General features: G+C 43.2%; 2 protein-coding genes across 4 annotated transcripts in view; one reads left to right on the forward strand and one right to left on the reverse strand.

The window, feature by feature from the left end:
• Positions 1–12: 12 nt before the first annotated feature.
• usp14 (ubiquitin specific peptidase 14 (tRNA-guanine transglycosylase)) lies at positions 13–8,484 on the reverse strand. The gene is made up of 16 exons (XM_062529865.1): positions 8,326–8,484; positions 6,773–6,918; positions 6,662–6,694; positions 6,454–6,558; positions 6,187–6,290; positions 4,749–4,807; positions 4,511–4,641; positions 3,771–3,851; positions 3,571–3,653; positions 3,351–3,465; positions 3,090–3,155; positions 2,780–2,872; positions 2,517–2,648; positions 2,212–2,272; positions 1,967–2,074; positions 13–976 (listed from the first exon to the last, which is right to left on the reverse strand). Exons 1-16 carry the CDS (start codon positions 8,339–8,341, stop codon positions 831–833), a joined length of 1,479 nt encoding a protein of 492 aa, XP_062385849.1. The 5' UTR covers positions 8,342–8,484; the 3' UTR covers positions 13–830.
• Positions 8,485–9,913: 1,429 nt separating this feature from the next.
• rock1 (Rho-associated, coiled-coil containing protein kinase 1) overlaps positions 9,914–20,832 on the forward strand; it is a 41,189-nt gene continuing 30,270 nt past the window's right edge. For all 3 annotated transcript variants that reach the window (XM_062529877.1, XM_062529886.1, XM_062529895.1), the window contains exon 1: positions 9,914–10,810. In XM_062529877.1, coding sequence (XP_062385861.1) covers positions 10,718–10,810 — 93 coding nt within the window. In that variant the 5' untranslated portion in view covers positions 9,914–10,717. The remainder of the gene's footprint in view (positions 10,811–20,832) is intronic.

Genomic DNA, 20,832 nt, shown 5'->3' on the forward strand with positions numbered 1-20,832 from the left:
GACAAGCCACAATTTCTTTGCATAAGTTTATTACCCATTATGAAAAGCCAGCAGTCAATAACTTATTACAGAAACATTTTGTAGCCTTTGTCTGGTTTTTACACAAATGAGGCCAAAGTGTATTTTTAAGGGAGACATTAAGTGATACAGATCTGAAACCATGGGTGTGTACAACAACATACCCAGCAAGATAGAAGCCCAACAAGAACAATGTGTGCAAGTGCAGGTGATATTTTAAAGTCTCAGGTTTTCCAAAGACACAGTTCATGAGTAGTTAAGGCTCCTTGCACACTATTGTAGCAGAGGAAAGCAGGTGAAGCTCCACCAATAAAAAACCCATTCTGGATGAGCACGGAAATGGGCAACAGCAAGGGATCCTGTGAACATTTAATGTAACCTTACCAAGTGTTTCTGTACAATCCAATTAGTCCATTATATTTTCTCTATAATGTCCGTTGAATACTATAGTACTACGGAATAAGCATGAACATCGTAGGCTTCAAAAATATACAATGTTTATATATAAAACATTAAAGAAACAGGAAATCGACTTCCACACCCTTCCCATGGATTACTTTCGAGGATTGATTGTTATTTCACAATCTGCTCCTTTAAAGGGGAGTGATCTCCCCACTCTCAACATGCTGCTTCAGTGGTGGTGCACAAATTAGAGTAAGAAGCATTCATGTCACTTTACCCCCCAAAAAAACAAAAAAAAATTAAGGTCAGATTTGAAAGACACTGGGATTTATTGCACATCTATGCAGACAGTGCTTTGAAATGGCAATTTGAAGTTGGTTGGTTTTCATTTGTTTCCTTTTTCCCCCCAATTACTGTTCTTCTTCAAGAATTTCCAGACGGCGGGGCCCGTACAGCAGGACGTATGCTATGTGCCAGTCTCCACCGCCGGACAGCTTCAGGATGTCTTCAGGGGTCACCACACTGACCTTGTCGTCATCAAACTTCACCCACTCATCTGCCACACACAGCCCAAATGTCAGGAAAACTATCTCTTTCTCTCCCACTCTACACACACACACACACACACACACACACACACACACACACACACAGAGAGAGATGCGCGGATAGCGGTTACAGCCGCAGACTCCGCGGTTAAACTGCGGATCGGGCGGATGACCTTACAAAAAATAATATTTTAATTAGATTCGGGCGGGTGGCAGTTGAACCGATCAAATGAAAAAAAAAATATATATATAAGCTACATTGTTAAATATTGTTACTTACATCCGATAAAAACGTGCACACTTTTCTCATCAGGCAGTAATTTGGTCTAGTTGTGTCTATGCAGTGCATGCTGCTTTGTTTACTATCAGAGATGGCAACGCCACCAGTGAATGTGCGTGACAAACTCAAAGGTAACAACAAGTTTAAATTAAGTTGCCTATGGTAGCCTATGTTTTCGTCTGCAGTGTGCAATAACAAAGTAGAAGTTTATTACTTGTATGTAAGGCCTGCTGATATGGATTGCACTGTCTGCCTGGAAAAGACGTGCACTCGTGCAGTCAAAATAACAGGAGTCTTCAGAACAGGCTCGTCCTAGTTGTCACCCTGACAAGCTGCATAGAGTTAATTGGCCTGTAATGTGAATGGCTTATTGTTATTCTATTCGGACTTTCTTTCTTTTTGTATAAAGAATAAAGTGTAATAGCCATTAATTAGACTAAATAGCTGCATCTTTCTAGAACAAGAGCTTTCTCGCGTCGCAGCAGCGTCTTGGATCACCCATAGACCTTTAAACAAATAGCGGATGGCGGGCGGGTGCAGTTCTGAAAAAACGTAGGTGCGGATGGATGGCGGACGGATGATGAGTTGTATGATGCGGTTGCGGATAGAATAATAGTCCATCCGCGCATCTCTAACACACACACACACACACACACAGAACTGAATCACAGCTGAAATCAAATGTGAACCGGTTCCGTGTGGCTCTTAGATGCCCTACCTTCTTTCCTTTTGACCCATGAGACGTAGTGGCCCGATGAGCTTGACCGTCCCTGATGCGTCAGCACTGCCTGCAGGTCGTAGTAGCCACTGTTGTTGGAGCCCAGATCTGCACAGCAGTGGAACAGCAGTGAGATGAGAGGAGATGCGCGGCGGTGCTTTTGGGGGCCTGTGCCATGTGTTAAATGAAAGTATGGAGGTGATTAAACTACGTGAAGAGCCCCTGAGGGCAGTGTGCTCACTCACCATCTGGAAATGAGAAGGGCTCGCATTTTGGCTCTTTTGTTACTGCACCAGACTTGTCCACCTGTTCAAACCCAAAAAGAAAAGAGCCAAGTCTTACATCTTCAGCATCGCATCTGATACTCATAATACTTGTTATAAGATGGGTTTATTAGGGTTTTAGGACTATTCAGTCCAGGTCTTCCAGGTCTTCCAGGTCTTCCAGGTCTTCCAGGTCTTCCAGGTCTTCCAGGTCTTCCGGGTCTTCCGGGTCTTCAAGGTCCCCCCCACCCCCCCAAAAGGGCTTGATGGCAAACTTGACAACTTGCCTTTTTCTGCTGTTGCTTCTCTAGGTTTTTGTCCTCCACCTCCTTGAACTTTGACCTGATTGCCACCATTTTCTCCTGGAGGTCTTTTGTGCAGAGCTCATAGACATCCAGCATGAGGGGGAACTTGACATCCTAGACACAAAAAAGAACACAATGCACAGAAATTACCTCCATTTTAAGGTGTGTACATACACACACACACACACACTTCTATAAAAAGCCAAATGGACACAATGTTCATTAGAGATTTATATGATTTTTACCTTAAGGACTTTGGCATTAACTGACTCTTTCTCCTTGTAGAAGAAGCGAACCATCTGAACCGTTAGGTACGCAGGAAGTCGACTGACTTTAGACTGAAAAATTACAGTACAGAACGGAACAAGTTGAGAAACCACACATGACAAACACTTCCACGCACACAAGCACACTGTCCCAACACATGAACACTATGCAATAGAGGGACTATCCACAGATTTACAGACAATGAGGCAGACAGCAATTAAATAAAAACTGTAGAAGCTTCATATAAACTACTGCCAAAAACAAAAAAAACATCATGGTTAAACTTACTGATTTTATGTAGAGGGCATTTCTGTCTAAGGATGAAGAATGTTTTGTGATTTCCTCTTGTAGTCTCTGGAAAGGAATAAAAAATAAAAAAAAACCCATAATAATTAAAATATAATCATGCTAACACTGCAACTGGAATAAGGTAATATACCCAAAGTAAAATACTTCAATACTGTCAAATTGCTGTGGGCACTAACTGGGAAATACTCAATCACATCGTGTCTATGTCATGATAGTGCAGCTGCTTGCTCCCATACTCACCAGTCTGAGCCCCGTGGCCAGGTATTTGACCTCCTGGTTGATGAAACAGCTGAGCTGGAGATGGCTCTCTGTGCCTTTGGTGGGCTCCTCGCTCTCGGACTCTGTGCATTTCATACTAGCAACAACAACAGTTAAGGGCACAACAGAAAAAAAATGTCGAGAACAAAAAAAACGACAATGACAGAGAGAGTTTGTCATAACAGTACATTGGAAAGGATACGTGGTTTCATATTCCACACCAAAATACTGATCGATGAAATTCTTCTTTGCTGAGGCTGTTGCAGCCCCACCTTCTTCCGCGGTCTGTGGGAAAAAGAGGAAAACTAAATTCTCAGAAATGTGCTTTCTCCAACACCAGCGGATATTTATGTAAAGGACCAACTCCTGAAAATGCAGCCATTTCTTAATTGAAATTCTCACCTCCATTGGAGTTTCAGGTTCCAGTGGTTCTAGCTTCTGCTGAAGCACCCTCATCATTTGCAGCCAGCATTCATTGGCGTCCTGGAAGCAGGTGCTTGGTTAGACCATCTCAACTAGTGATTCATTATGTTAACAGACATTTAGAACTGATACGATCAAAATCATCAGCAGAAGTTGGGTTTCCATTCAACTTTTCAATGTACTAAAACCACTTTAACCGTTCAATTTAGTTCAGATACACACAAAAGAGGTGTCAGGAAAACAACATGACAGAATACTCGATTCGCCAGAGGGAGTGGATTACCTCTTGATTCACATTAGGGTTAATGTCATACATATTGATGGAATTTATTTGCATTCAAATTTGTTTAATCTTTCAATGTTTTTCCATAAACATTACCCATACGACCTAACATTTTTATCCCACAGCTGTTCAGAACTCTTCCCTTGATTAGAACAGTGACTTAATTCACAGAACATGGTGAATAGACCCAAGACAGTGGATAGAAACAGCACAGTAGCACATTTAAATAAATACCCTTAACATACACAAATGAGCAGAATGAACACTGAGCTTGCAATGTTTAGTGTTTATCGGAGTATGAGACATCAGTTCTCCTGACGAATGACCCTACTGGATTATTCCTTAAATATAAGTGAAGTCAGTGTGTGCAAATGAGTCTAATGGGGAAAAGCTATGGATATACAGTAGGCTATTGCTGAGCACCAGTCTTGTGTACCTGCTGTAGATACTGGCCCTGGTCCCCCTTCTCAGCAAACTGTGGGAAGGCCATGTGCAGGAACTGCAGGAGGATAATTGGTGGTATACTGGAGGAGGTTTTGTCCATCGACTCATACAGATCACGCATGGCTGAGGACAAGAGAAAACAGTCTTATGACAAAAGCTAAAGAAAAGAAAGAACCCAAAACTCACTAGCTCACCAAGTCCCTTGTTATTTATCAGCTGCTGGTACTGACCTGCTGTGATGTATTGGGATGGTGCATTGGCACCAGAAGATCGGAGGGCACCAGAATACCTAATTGAAAACACATAGTAGTCAAACTTCACAATAGGATTCAGAAGAGGTGGGAACAAAACTGCATAAATCACATACCCCACGAGCCTCGGCCACACTGTTGACCTACCCTGTGTGTGACTGACTTTAGCTTAGCGGCTGTGGCTCGCACGGCTCCACACCATCAGCCTTGCTGCTGCTTCAATATAGTTATAAAGCTGGCAGTAGCATTGACACCTTTCTATCTCTCTATATCGGATATGGCTTTGATTATGGCCATCAGCAACAAATGTCATTGTAACTTTGTGACAATTATAACTTACATTGTGTTTATGTTATGGCCGATAGAGATGCACCGATATTGAATTTGAGGGTCGATAACGACAACTGATATTAATTTGTTTGTTGTGGCGGATTAAGTGCAGAATCACCAGCACAAGAACACTATTCGCTCTAGGTAGGCTGAGCGCCTCTCTGCTTAGGTTAAATGGAGGGATCACTCACGAGAGGATTACGTAGTTGGGAAATCAGGCCTATCAGCGCAAATTATTGGCCACAATTCTATTATTAGAATAGAATAATATATTGGCTGCCGATATATTGTGCATTCATAATGGCTATATCGTATTAGTTCACATGTATTATCTTTCTCCTGTAATAACATACTCTAACTGGTTTAAGAAAAACATGTATTATTAGTTTAAAAAAAGTTTATGGTATGACCATCAGCAGATCTTCTCACTGTCTATACTGACTGAGAAGCGTGCACCTCATGCTTGAGAAATAGGCTCCACCTTGAAACTGAAGAAGAACCGCTAAAGCGACGCTAGACCCACACCTAAGATACGCGTCTCATGCAGTATCTGTTAACATGGGCATCAAAATGAAAACAAATAGGTTCTGCAACAGTCATTCACAGGTGAGGTGCATGGGCCTTAGTATTTTGCAGCCCATTTCCACTTACATTGAAAGCCATGGTTTCAATGTCATGTAGAAATAGGAGCCAATGTTAAATTAAGTCAAACCATAATTCTACCCATTATGACCTAGTCACAACACGCAATCCTTTCCAACAGCATGAATGGGAATGCTAGCAATGAGAATCCCCTTCATTTACTACAGTGATATCAAAGAAGCCCTTGCACCATTGATGCCATGATTATTTCTCTCAAGATCATTTTAGCCAAAGGCTGTCAATTAAGGGTGAGCTGAGAAATTCAACTTGGTTGAGATGACGCCCCAAAGCAATTTACAAAACATAAAAGAAATTAACATGAATGTGCACATATTTGCTCTTGCTATGATTGAGGCTTAGTGGGAATGCCCTTTCGTTATCAGTTACTGATTGTTTTTAATCTGACATTGTCATGGATATCATATGTGAAAGGAGCGTTACAGACCTCTGGAGGGCAACTTTGAGCTCAGGAACAGACCGCAGACACTGAACAGTAGCATTCATGTAGCAGGTATTGCCCAAGTTTGTCAAACCACAGGGCAACTCCATCTAAAAGGGAAAACCAGTGTTTGCCTTATGTTCCTAAATGTAATGTCATTTGTTATAATCCAGGGTGCTAGGTGAAATTGAGCAAAAAAAAGATTCATTCAGGGATTCTCTACTGAGTTAAAGTGTTAGAGCTTCACCACTATTGCGTCGTTTTAAAACTCACAGCAGACGCAAGCTGTTCTTCCGTCATGTCTTCCACAAACATGGGTCTGACAGCAGGTTCCTCTGGAAGGGCTTCGGCAGAGCCCATCATGAGCAGTGTCATACCCTGTGAAGGAACAAATTAAATTGTTCCAAATGAATGCTGTATTTAAACAAAAGTCAAAGCTTAATCCAGGACCAACAGGAAAATTAAACTGAGCAACACTTACATTTTTTAGTTTGATGTTTCCCCATTCATCATCCTAAAGAATTAAAGGAAGATGCAAGATGTTAGATGCAACAAACCCCAGGTCATGTCTTATCTTTGAATCAGGCCTTACCTTCAGGGTTCCTCCTTTGACCATAACTTTCTGTCTGTCTGGCTGTACTCCCGTCAGAGCAAACAGTTGGGCTTTGAAGACCATAGGTGGTTCTTCGGTGTTGAGCTCTACTGCATCGAACTTCTCCTTTCCCCATTTCACATTCACTATAAATCGACATACCGGGTAAAAAAAACATAGGTTTAGCATAAGGAATTAGCATGTCACATAACTGGCACGGCATAGCAAGAATGACACAGCAAACACTTGGCAATCACATGCACTGCAACTCCAAAAGACAGTGGGTGATGGATGCGTAGTAAACTCATATATACATCAAAACCGTTAGTTTTTGTAAGATGGCTACACTTGGCTAGATACAAATGAAGTCTCGGCTAAAAACATGTCACGCTGGCAGTGCTACTTTTGCAGTCTCCCAGATAAGAAGAGGCAGAGCACAGATTCACTGTCACTAGCCAAGAAGCATAAGCGTTACTCAGAATCATTGTCTAGCATACATGTAAACCAATTAACTTGCTAAATAACTGTTACCCATCTAACCAATGTGCAAAATGGACAAAATAATTGTTCAATGTTACTTTTATGTTATGTACCGTTAACTTGTAGTAGCTAACGTTAGCTGAGAAATATAAGTTAGCTGACTGTAGACCAGTGTAGGCTAACGTTAGCTACCTAGCTTATAGCTATTGATGTTGAAGGAAACCAAACTCATCTTTGTCTTGCCCAATTGTGATAAGTTAAGATGAAATAAGGAATCCCCTTGTGAAAAATATGAGGTATATGCACCACCCTGGAGTACATTTGAAGAACATATTGCGAAAAACAAAGCTCGCTCTCAGAAAATAATGTTTCTCATCACAAACTCACTCGCTAACATTGACGTTAGACTATTGCAGCAGGCTAGCCTAGCCAATTTAGCTAATCTTGCTGCAGCTAGTTACGAAGTAATGTGGTGACTAATGTTAATGCAATATAAATTATCTACACACACGTGGGCCTTAAGAAGCAACAACATGGGACGGGGCTTAACTGTTGTCAAATGTCGTTTCGTAAATTGTTATGTTGTATTATTCACACTGTACATTATCATTCAGGAAACAGTTTCTGCTTAGCAAGCTAGCAAATCATTAGCTATGAGATGAGGCTAATGTGTCACATCACACTGGTAGCGTTAACATTAGTTTAACGCAAATGTACACGCCGGTTATTTTGACAAGACAACAGGTAACAAGCAAAGATGATTGTGCGATAACCAAAAGTTATTCATTCTTTTAAATTAACTCAAATACACCGACCAATGGTAAATAGAAAAACACCAGATCACAAAAGTGTCTAAGTAAGCTAATGTTCACGTTTCCGTACCTGATAGCATTTCGTAATGTTATATAGCTGTCGTTAGCAAGCTAACTAGCGAATTCGGACCATAGTAGGCCTTATAAACTTGGAAGCTAACGATAAGTTAGCAAGTTAGCTCTTTTCATAGAAAACATAGTATTTTCATAGAAGTCGTCAAGTATAAACTTGTAATCATGAAAGAGGGAGAGTCGACGTACCTGTAAAGACGGGCATGTTTTGCTATGTTTTATTCAATATCTTAACTCTGATTGCTGTTACCGGGGCGCGAATTCTTGCTGCAGATTTCAGTGAACACTATCAACTTCATTCAAACAGCCTCTCACAATGACGCTGCAATTGCACGCTGACCAAATCGATGTTCTCCATTTCCATTTACTCGGCCTGGTAGCATCTAGCCTACGCTTCTTCTTTTTTTTTTAACAAAATAATGTAATATTCTGCACGATGTCCACGTGGGGGTGCCCGTGTACTGAGATAGGGCACTAGAGATACGTAGGGCGCTAGAGATACGCAGAGCCGATACGCGAAGCCACAGATGAAGGTTGTAGAAATAAATCATTGCGGGATAACGTGATATGGCATATCCCCACAAACGTTCAGCTGTTTGATGTTGATGTTGATTATTTGCTTTAAATCAATAAATATGTACTATGTAGGCTATGTTTATACAAATATGTAGGCTAAATTATGACACATTATCAACTGAGACATGCAATAATGTACTGTAATAGCCTACTTGCACACACCAAACGTGTCCAGTTTTATTCTATTGTCCAAATCAACACACAAATTAAAAACAATACAGATTATAAATAACAGTGAATAGTTTTAAAATAGGCTATTGGTAAGACTGCATTATGGATAATGGCAATAATACAATATTGCTGAAGGTTTTATAAAAGGGGTTATTTGTAATCTAGTAGGCTAAGCTATCAGAGAGGGTTAAAGGTAATGAAGGATCTTTGGTAAATTCTGAAACACATAGGCCTACTGTAGGTGTAACGAGATTTTAGAAAGTTAGAGACATTCTCAAGAATAGGCCTACAGAATTGTAGAAATAACATTTTTGAAATGATAAGAAATATCTATCTATCTATCTATCTATCTAGCTGTAGATTCACTTCATTTCACTATGTCCAAGGTTTTCTAACACAACTTGTAGGCCTAATAGAGGCCTTCTGCTTCATACCCCTGCAGCAGTTTCTCATAATACAGACGAAATGAGATTAGACTAAGCATGACCATTGGACCTCACTAAGCATTTAGAAACCTTTATACAATTTATGACAATTCTACCCGAGGATAGAATAGGCCTAGACCTATTCGGACAAAAATAATAACTGGCTTTTTTTGTTTTGTTTGTTTGCTTTGTTTTGTTTTTGGCTAGGTTGATGATTTGAACACAGCTCTCCCTTGTTTTCTTTGTCTGCACCATTAAAGTTTGTGACAGGGGGACTGATGTGATGTCAAATAAAATCTGGAGTCAGAAGGCTATTAGCCTACCTTTTGTTTAAATAATCCCAGTATCACCCGGTCTTAACTATGCATTTGTCACACTGTGTGAAATAAATTCACTATATGATCATTTGAAGAACATACGTAGGATTATGTGTTTCAAATTCTTCGGCAAACACCTTTTTATACTGTAAAGGCTGCAGGCGCGCCCTTGCACGACAACTCTCCTCGTCCCGAACGCGCCTCTACTTCTACACATGCGCACTCGAGTCCATTCGAAGTTGATTCTCCGGGGTGTTTGAACAGGAAGGCGGACATATTGGCCAGGCAGTGCGAGAAAATCGGGCACAGTCTGTTTTTCGAAAAATAACATCGCCTGAAATATACGTGTATTTTAAAGTCTGAACGTACGTTTCTGCATGTATCGACTAGACTAGTTGTTGTGTGAAGATACTACACGTAAGACAGACGGACTGCAATGGGGCGTTTTAACAGGATCGTGTTTTAAAGTGATCGAATTTTGGAAGTCGAAGTTTTTTTTTCGCCACTTCTACTTTGCAGCTGTCAGACTCGTTTGTCGTTTTTCTTGCAAGGGCCTGGCACTGATATGGACACGGGCCTGAAGTAATGTGACTACCCTGCAAGCCGTCTGTGTTACTTCTGTTTTATATACTTGATATATGAACACAGCCAGACCTTTTTCATTTAAATTGTGCTGCACACCGCTTGATCCCTCTGCGGCAGTCTGGAGAGCCTTGATAATCTGTTGCTGCTAGCCAGCTAGCTAGCTAGCTAGCTAGCCTCTACTTTTCTTTCCTTTTTTGTCCTGCTAGCTAGCTAGCGAAGTTGTCATTGGCGATACCAACGTTAACTCTGCGGAAACAACAAGTCTTTTGTTTTTCCTAAAATGTGGATTTTGGTCATCCGATGTTCGTTTATACCTTGCAATGAGTGTGAAAAACTGAAAAGACACACAACCCTTCTTTGATCATTCATCCACTACTGTTAACTGTACAACTCAACGCGAAGGAAGAAGTTTGACCAGGCTTACCAGTAAGCTAGCTAGCTCACAAAGCTAGCAACAATATTTTAATCACTGCTAGCGCCGGCGTGGAACTCAGTTTGACAGCAAAAATGTCTTCGGAGGAAAGTTTGGCGGCTCGTTTCGATAAAATCGATGCCATGTTGAAGGATCCTAAATCAGAAATCAACACCGACTGCTTACTGGTAAGTATTTTGACTGTTGTGTATATTATATCAGAACTACAACTTTGTTTTGATCATAACGTATCCAATTTGGACTGCAGTGAAAAATTATTAAATCAAAGCATGAACTGTAACCAGTCAGCTGATTCATTTAGTAAGGGTGATGTTATAGAACGATTGCATAAAGGAAAAGGGACCTCAATGAGCGTTAGCATGTCGCATGATGTGGATGACAAGTTCATAAACTACCTATGCTAGGTTTACTGTCGGAGCTTTGCACTATCTTGCAGCTAACTTTAGTTGATCAATTTGGGCACTCGCCTCTCAACCAACGTAACTATTCTGCTAGCTACCAACATACCAATATGAACTGATGTTTGGCAGCTGAGTATTGAAGTGAGTCTTTGCTATGAGATGAGATGCACAGCGAACAGCCTCGTTCAGAAGGAGTTAACACTAAGTTGAAGAGGACGTAGGGAGATTGTTTGGTGAAGGTACGTTTAGAATGTACAAAATGATTAAGTCAGTGTGAGCTCGTAGTTTGTTAAAACGAACCAGTGACCAGTATGGTAATGGGTTACAAATATAACATTTAGATGTTGTCATAGACGTGCTTTTTCTGTAGTTGTTTTTCTTTGTATTCCCATGAAATTGTGATGAAGACTTAACATAGAGCAGTGTTACACAGTGTAGATTTAAAGCTCCTCAGATACCTTTTAGATATTCACGAAGCAGTCAACCACTGTAATGACATCTTATGATATTAACTGTGACAGCCATGGAGGTTCTCAACCATACCTTTCAGCATGATTGAGCAGACAATTGAGAGACTGAGATTTCTGCTTCCTTAACCAGCCATGGGAAGGCTGTGTTACAATGGCATTCGATTACTTATACTGTCTGGGCCCTACGTCAAGAGCCGACGGAGTGGGGTCTGTTCTTTTCAACTCGTATCATTCCCCAGCCTGCCCGAGCCTGTCCTCTCATCTGCATCAATTCACCTGCTCGTGCATCTGCCTCCACTGCTTCCTGTGTCTCTTGCGATCGTGATGCGACTTGTTTGGGGAGGCTGCCACGTGCAGGGTGAATCGTACACACACACACACACACACACACACACACACACACACATGCACACAGACACACACCTCCAGATTGCACTTCGCCCATGAGGTACACAGATTATGCAAGGCATCCCCCGCCTCCCTCCCACTCCCCCTGTGGGCACTCTGAGCGGACGGGCAGGCAGTGCCTCTCGCTGTGTGGTTCAGGAGTTATTACTGATCTCTGTGTCTCAGTGGGACAGCGCATAGCATCTCCTCACTGAACCGTTCTGACCTGTATAATTATGCTTTCATAAAAGGGGACTTGAGCTTCTATCCATTTGTTGGAATGATGGCTACGGGGCATTGCTTTTTTGTTATTATGTGGGTTTATAGATGGTCTGTAGGTCACTGTGTGTGTGTGTGTGTGTGTGTGTGTGTGTGTGTGTGTGTGTGTGTGTGTGTGTGTGTGTGTGTGTGTGTGTGTGTGTGTGTGTGTGTGTGTGTGTGTGTGTGTGTGTGTGTGTGTGTGTGTGTGTGTGTGTGTGAGCTGATGAGGGTACATTTGATTTAGGAAGTCTGAAAAGACACATGACTATTATCATCTGCCATGTATACTTCCCTCTTGAGAATGAATCCAGCACATTTTGCAGGTCCTTGAACGCAGCTTGCTTATTGGGCAAAAATATATCAGCTCGCATAAATATCCTTCTGGTAGTCATGCTAAAGAGTAAGCTGGATAGTACACTTGAATCATTGTCTTGTCTTTGGGAGTCTGTACTCCTAAGACGCTATGGAATATCCATACGACACAAACATTTTGTGTGAAGTTAACGCTTTTTCCCCCTTCATTTCCTTTTAGTTCTCTTCTCAAACTAGCCGAGTTAACCAGCGGTGGAATGTGTGTCTCTCGCTTCTGCCTGGGAACTTGCCCTCACCTAACCATGCACAGAGCCCAAACATGAATACTAATGATCTGTGGGGACTATATAGCAGGCAGCCGAACACAAGGGTGTTGTTTTTTCCCTTCAGAAGTCTCGTCAGATCGATGAATGGAGGCCTTTGCTCGGCCCTTAGCACCACCACCCTGCTGCTCCACCCACTACTTTAATAAAATTCCGTGCTAATCAAATAACCTCTTGTCTCGGTCTCGCTGGCAGTGCTGTTTGTGTGTGTCCCAGTCATTCTTTATGGCCCAAAGAATAAAACACTATGGTTCTGAGGTGACGAGGACCAATAAAGAAAACAACACTAACCAGAGCTGCGAGAGCAGAGGTGTAGAGGTGAAGCGTGGAGTGTATGGTTGGGTGGCGTTTACTGGGTCTGCTTTCTAGAGAAAAGTGAAGGTTGTGCTCGCACACAGACCATCGGTGTGACCATTTGTAAAGGGTCTTTGAACCTGGACAGAGTCCGTAATAGCCCTAGGCCCATATCATGGCAAGAATTTCCACAGTCCAACACTGTAAAAGATAATCAACCCAAAACTCTTCAAGTCGACTCATTTGTGTGTTGATCTAAGCTGAAGTATTCACCTTGAAGTGAGCCCCACAACCCCCAGGTTCATGTTGTTGTTGTATACTAGGTGTTTTAGTCTCCCTTCTGTCACATTCTGGTATTAGAAGAGACCTGAGGAGTCTCCATTTGAGTAGACGACCACTAGATTTTAAGACGACCACTCAGTTTCGCCATTTGGGAGGTATGCCGTGATCCAAAGTCCTAAAAAGATTCCAGAAGACATAGCCTGGAGCACAGGCTTGTGGAGGTTTTGATAATCTGTTATTAATTGTGTGCTACAACAAACATGAGCCCTTTTTCTTACAGCACTGACTATCCTTGAATGAATGGTCATGGCTGGAGACCACACATACTCTCAGTATTACTTATTAATTATTCTTTAAGTGGAGGTGTTGTGACTTTGTCTCTGTACTTTTGTTAATTTATGGCATGTTCCATGTGAAGCAGGGCAGAGGAGAACTCTCTGTTTTGCAAATTACTCTTGGCTCTTGGAAACAAAGTGTACTAGCCCACATTTTATGCTCCCAGGAGGCTAGGCCATGTCCAGTTATGTTGACAAATGACCCACTGCATGCCATTCTGCAAGGAGTGACAAACACTCAGCCTTATCCTCCGTCCAGATATACCCGTTGGAGAGTGTCTTATCTGTTGCGTGCAGCCAGCAAGCCACACTGCTTTACATCCCTGCCTTAGAGAGGGAATGCACTTACAGATTGCCTGGCTTTGTGGTTGGAAGAATTGCTCAAATGAAAGGCTTTGTTTACAGAGCATATAGGCTACATTATGCTTTCATATAGCCATGCTAGTTTGTTATTTCAATGTCATAAATCAAGTGGCGGTGCACAGTGGGACCTCTATGTGTGTAGGCATATATGATTGCTTCAGAGGTTGAATAAAAATGCAAGGCTACTTCATTGACTAAAGTGGACTGTGATCTTGGCTGGCTCGAGTTTCTTATCAGTACCCATATGTTTGTGACTAATGCCGGAAAGTTAAATTCCTAACAGATGCATCTGGCTTTGATGATCATTTTCAGAGATGAGTTTCAAGACCAGGGATCGCCAGATCCTTTCACAAAGCTAGCATGTTGACAAGCCCATGTTTTGCATTTTTATATTTGATCTATTTTCAGCCAGTGACTAGAGATGGGCCGACAGATCTGATCTGGCACTCCGAGGTCCCGCGTCCACCGCTTACACCGCCTGTCCACTGTGTGTGTGTGTGTGTGTGTGTGTGTGTGAGTGAGCGGAGATGTCAATGAGAGCCGGCCGCCCTCTGCCAGGGCTCTTAGCGGCGTATCTGCCCCTTTTGTCCGGTCAGATCCCGGCCATCCTCTCCAAACTGCACCGCTCAGCTGTTTCGCTACCTCGGGGCTCGTTTTCATTTGCAGGTCCATTGGCAACAATGAACAGAGCTATGCATAGTTTCCCCGTGCCCCCCAGATGACGGACCCCTGCGCCGGACCCCTGTGTGTCTGTGTGAGCCTGTCCGGTACATGTGAAGGCTTGGTTCAGCTACTGGTCATGCATCCCAGTTTGTGAGGAAAATGGCTCACCTCCATAGGATAATCATACGCTGAAACGCATCATATTAGTTCCTTAACGAAAGGTTTCGAAAGTAATTGGCAGAGAATGGAATAGATGTGAGTCATTGAAATCATGGCTGATTGGTTATCATGACGTATGCCTAACCTTACATACACAGAGCGTTCTCTTGTCTGGAGATGTGATTGTACCTCTTGCTTTAGATGTGGATCATCAATGGCATGTTTGGTCATGTTAGTCATGTGCATGTTCTCTGGTGGGTCATATCTCTCTCTCTCTCTCTCTCTCTCTCTCTCGCTCTCTCTCGCGCGCTCTCTCTCTCTCTCTCGCTCTGTCTCTTGCTCTCACATGGGAGCTCTGGAGGTCTGTCAATGAAGTACATGGTCAAAAGGCCCTACCGGAAACTCATGAATGCAAGTCTGTTGGAGGAAGTCAATTATGTCAAGTTTTGACATGAGAGCAATTGTGACAGTGGTTTTCTCTTCTCTCTGGGTCCTCGTAAGGAGATGGAATGCATGTTTGATGCTGCTGGGGTTCATTAGATGTCACTGGCCTTTATTCCACTGGATTAGGCCTCGTACTCACTCGGTCCCCAGAGGTGAGCAGGCGACAAGTTCCCATGCAGGCGTGACAGTTCCCACGCAGCCAAGGATGTGATAACGCTGCAGCTTATTTACTAAGTAGAGCACTACCTCAACGAGTATTGCATTTATAATTCAAAAGTTGTACGCTGACACAGGACGGCAGCTTTTATCTATTTATTTTGTATTTAGTTATTTGGATGCACACACTCTGAACTTATCCACTGCAGGAAGACAAACCCTTGTGCGTAGTTTAGGATGGCAAGTGGGCTCTGTTGGATGTAGGAATAGCTGTGGTGCCCAAGTCTGGTTGCCCATGAGCTGGAGGTGGCGATAGGAAACGAGAGGTACAGCTCCTCAGAGGCCTCCCTGCCTTGCCGACGTTGCCAGTCATCTGGAAAGCAATGATGTGGTCAGGTCGCCCATGGAAAGTTTCAACTTAAACCCGAGGATGGCTGGAAAAAGTGGTTGTATGGATTTTTTCCCAAGGTTTAATAAAAATAATTGCTGCGTTTTTATGTCAGCAGCCAGATTTCTTGTTTTTCTATGCACTTCTGAGTGCCACTTGAATGAAAAAGGGACCGATTTGCATGTGCTTTTCTAATAACTGAGCCTCTTTGCCACTCTCATAGCAACATCAGCAAAAAGACTTGCCTTGAATAGGCCCACCAAACATGTGTTTTAGCTAATATTACCCGGCCTTTATTGATTGGTTGGACCTCACTAAAGACAATCGGAGTGTTGTGAGTACATCTTCTCATATTCATTTTGTCCAAATACTTCCCATCTAATTGAATTTGTTGACTGTTTTGTGTGTGTGTGTGTGTGTGTGTGTGTGTGTGTGTGTGTGTGTGTGTGTGTGTGTGTGTGTGTTTGTGATCACCACTAAATATGATTGTGCAGTAGACTCGAGTGAAAATTACCTGTAGCCACTTATCACAGCACAGTGTCAGAGGTGCGACGTGTTTATTTTCCACCGGAGTTTAAAAAGTTACGGCGCACCGGACTGTTGGACTTTTCTCCCTCTTGATTTCAGGTTTCCTGAAGGTCTTGCACTGCCCTGGGGCTTCAATTAAAACATTGTGGCTTTGTGTCCTCTCTGACCCGGTCTTGCGGTTTTTGCCAGCAATTTTCCTGCTTACCTGAAACAAAGTTGCCCTCAGACGATTAGAGCCAGGGCTCATTGTGCTTAGTTTTATGTTCAGTGTGTGGAACACCACTGCATCTCTTTCCACCGCTTGAGAAATGGAAATGAAATTTGCTTGTGTCATGTGAAGGTTGGGAGGGACGACACCCCCCCCCCCCCCCCCCCCCCCGGAGGAGGGCGGCAGCGTGCTCCGGGCCTCAGCATGAGCTCCCATCTGCTCTCCGGCAGACAGCACCTTCTGCTTGGAGCGCTAGACAGATTAAAGCTAGTCTGTGACCCGGCCCCGCTAATCACAAATACACACCAGCAGCGAGCAGCCTTTGTTTTTTATTTGAAATCAAATCATTTTTGGCTGTTTGTCATTCCTGCTCCTCTTCATATGATCATAAAAAGCTTTGCGGCAAAATTTGCTGATGGCGATGTGATGACTGTGTTGGCAGTCGGTGAATTTGAACAGTTATAATGTTGTGTAGGCAAAGTTAATATAAAACTGTTCGTAGCTGTTAATCACTGATACTGTGAAGTCAGTCTCCCGGGTGTCTCCTTGTATGGGTATGTTCTGTAGGCATCAGATTATAGGATACCAGAAGGATGAAGCAAATTGCACTACTTTTCTTTTAAAAACGCCGCCATTCAAACATGAGTCAGATACAGCAGGAAGGCTCATAAGCACTGCCATTGACTCTTGAGGGAATGATGAAACGAGGCCCAGATTTGTGTAACTGCTCTGTAACATATTCTCCAGACAGTAGCCACGCAGGACTTCTCACCGCAAATGAAGAGCACTGTCCCCCCCCCCCTTCCCCTCCTCAGGTTGACATAGTTATTGAGCCACATGGGGAACTTTGAGGTAATTGCCAGTGAAGAATTTGGAGGATAAAGGGCTGGAATGTGAAACAGCAGGGAGGATGGGAACAGTAATGCCTCAGATCACCGTTTAGAACTTGATCAGCCGCTTCCCCAGGGCCCAGGGATGGATCTTGCTAGAGAGAGAGAGAGAGAGAGATTGGTGATTTGATTGAAGTGACAGGTCAGTGAGGCGTTTCTTCCCAGGTCCTGGCATCTAACAGGCCAATGCAGAAAGTAGTTGTGTGTGCGTGTGTGTGTGTGTGTGTGTGTGTGTACCTCAGATATGTATGAACTACATGCTGCATCATAGAGAAGCCTCCAGGATGCGATAAAATCAAATTAGCTAAATACTAAGATCCAATAAGATCAGCTTTTAAAATGTCTCCCTGAGCTGACCAACTAGGAGGGAAAAATAGCCCCCTATGTATGAAATCAATTTGGTTCTCTACCTTGCAGAGTATTCAGTAAATAACACTTTGATTATTTATTTGTTTCAATCCCATGCTTTTCTGGCCACCTTCTCTTTGACTATCAATGACGCTATCTTGAGCACTAATCTGCTTTTGGACCTTTGTGCCATCGCGCTCCAGGTTCACAAAAAAGCCATTGTGTTTGAGCGTAGCGCGGCAGTCGACATGCCGAAAGCCAGATGAAGAATGAGGACTTATTTGTTTTTGCTTTTGCCATGGTCGAGCTGTCGGGCCTTTTTTTGGACGCTGGTCTCATTCCTAACCCTAAAACCCTGGCCCTCTGAGACTGCTCTACTCGGCTGTGGCCCGTCGGTCCAGCCTGCGCCTCCTCTCTCCTCCTCTCTCCTCTCTCCTCTCTCCTCTCCTCTCCTCTCTCCTCCTCTCTCCTCCTCTCTCCTCTCCTCTCCTCTCCTCTCCTCTCCTCTCCTGTGTGACTCTCCTCCCGCTTCCCTCTCTCGCTTGCGTTTGGGTGACTTTGGTTTTCCTTTTCCTCTGGCCCTCGCCGTAATGTTACATCTTGACTCATGAGTGCTAATTGAGAAGAAGATTTGCTTTGTGACTTTGTACTTGGCCCTTCTCCTCAACACCCCCCCCTCCTCCCCTACTCCCCCCCCACCCCCCCATCACTTTGTCGAGAGCTTGTTTGGCCACATTCTTAAAATAGCGCTCTGACGTGTACCGTCCTGCTGTGGAATGTGACTGTGGCTGTCCAGAGTCCTCTGCGGCAGGAAGTTATGCAAACGTGCATTGCTGAGCATGGAGCTGTGTGATTACCATCCTGGACTAGCAGAGAGAGAGAGGGAGAGAGAGGGAGAGAAAGAAAGAGTGTGTGCAAAAGAGAGAGAGAGAGAGCTGGAGGCAGAGGTTTTTTAAAACTGAAGACTGTTGTTTGGCTATAACTGCCCTTTCCCAGCAAACCAGATTTGCTTCCCTTGTTCTTTTACTGTTGCTGAAATATGGATGTGGCTAATTCTGTCTTCAGATATTAATGTGGCTCAAGATATTTCTCGTTAATCTTGTGTGTGTGTGTGTGTGTGTGTGTGTGAGGGCAGCTTTGAGAGTAGATGTGGACTATACTGCCTTACTCATCCATCTCACGAGTCCCTCCCCCCACTCTCTCTCCCTCTCTTTCTCTTTCTCTCTCTCTCACTCTCCCTGCCTGCCTCTCCTTCAATAGTTCTTTCTCTTCCCATCCTGCTCTCTCTCTCCCTCTCTCTCCCTCTCTCTCCCTCTCTCTCTCTCCCTCTCTCCCTCTCTCCCTCTCTCCCTCTCTCTCTCTCTCTCTCTCTCTCTCTCTCTCTCTCTCTCTCTCTCTCTCTCTCTCTCTCTCTCTCTCTCTCTCTGGCCCAGTGAAGTGGCCATGTTTGCAGCAGGGCACTCCCTGCCCTGCCCTGCCCTGCCCTGCCCTGTGCTGTGGTGAGGGCCCTGGCGAGGGTGAGGGTGAGGGACCTTTTGAGTGCCGAGAGTCCTGAAAGGATTCGCTGGCTGTCAGTCCGCCTCTGCTGCTGATTCACCAGGCACTGCCTCCACTGTTTTCATTCCGCCCTCTGGAGTAGGCGTCGGCGTGTGCAATGGACATGGGTACAAGATGGCCTTTGTGGTCAATGAAATGTAATTAATTAGTAGAATCACTTCGGAAGTTTTTTTAAGAAGGAGGGAATTGAGGAAACAAGTACTTTCATCAAAGAATAACGGAACCGCTTTCAAGTGTTTTTTAGGCCTTTATAGCGCAATTTCTGAATGTCCCCACAGCAAAGAATACTGCAAGCCTTAGCATCAACCCACTGCCAAATGTCATAGGTAAATGTGTTAGAGATTCGCAAATATCAGTCACCAAGGCCATATTGGCAGATACAAAAGAAGTTACGAACAAAACGAGATAATAACAAATATAGATAACAAAATTACATGTGGTCAAGTACAGTAAATGAGATACAGTAGGACGTAGCAAAAATCAGCATTTCTCAAACTATGTGACGAGGGAACTACTGGTCATTCAATGTGTGACCAAGTTGGTTGGTTAAGAAGTAATGCTATTTAATACAATGAGGTCGATTCCTTCAACTGTCCATAAATTCGCTATAAAACACTGGATAATCACCCATATAGCATTGAGCATTGTGTTCAGTCAGATTTGAATATAATGTGTTCAGAAGAGAATAGTGTTTATTCTTTCTCTTTGATAATGATCTGCTCTGTTGTTTGCCATTCATAGAAGCCGAAACAGACAAATATTCAAATTAATCAAAAATATGTTAATAATTTCTTCATTTGCCTACGAGTGGATGATGTTGTCCATATTCTTATCACTGCTGCCATTGTTTTGGAAAGTCTCTCATGCAAGCATCACGTAACCATGCTGACTAATGCAATGAAACCATTGATGGCAAATAGAATGAAATGTTATCATTGAAACAGTCCTCTGATGTGCATGTTTTCACTGAAACCATTATGGATTACTTGACTTATGTCATGCACATTTGTACAACGAAAACAGTAGCCTAACTATAGTGATAATAGATTTTATATGTCCATAGATTGGGGGGGGGGGGGGGGGGGGTATGAGGGAATCTGATATGATCGGGTCTCTGGTCAAAGAAGTTTGACAAAGGCTGACATAAATCAGTCATATACAATGTCCATTGTTTGGGCACCTAGAGTATTACTGAAGAGCTATGTGTAGTCCCATGTTCAGGCCTACACATAAGCACGGCTCTCTCCACTCTAAATCACTGACTCTGACTGAGTGCCCTGCTTGTGTGAGACAACCCGGGATTACAGTAGATTAGTTTAAATCTTGCTGATGTCACTCGTGCTGCAGCCTGGTCGCATCTCCCATCGCTTGCCTCTTAATATGTTTACTGCTCAGATGCCACTCGAGCTCCGCGAGCTGA

This window comes from Sardina pilchardus, chromosome 2 (assembly GCF_963854185.1).
Source record: "Sardina pilchardus chromosome 2, fSarPil1.1, whole genome shotgun sequence".
Lineage (NCBI taxonomy): Eukaryota > Metazoa > Chordata > Actinopteri > Clupeiformes > Clupeidae > Sardina > Sardina pilchardus.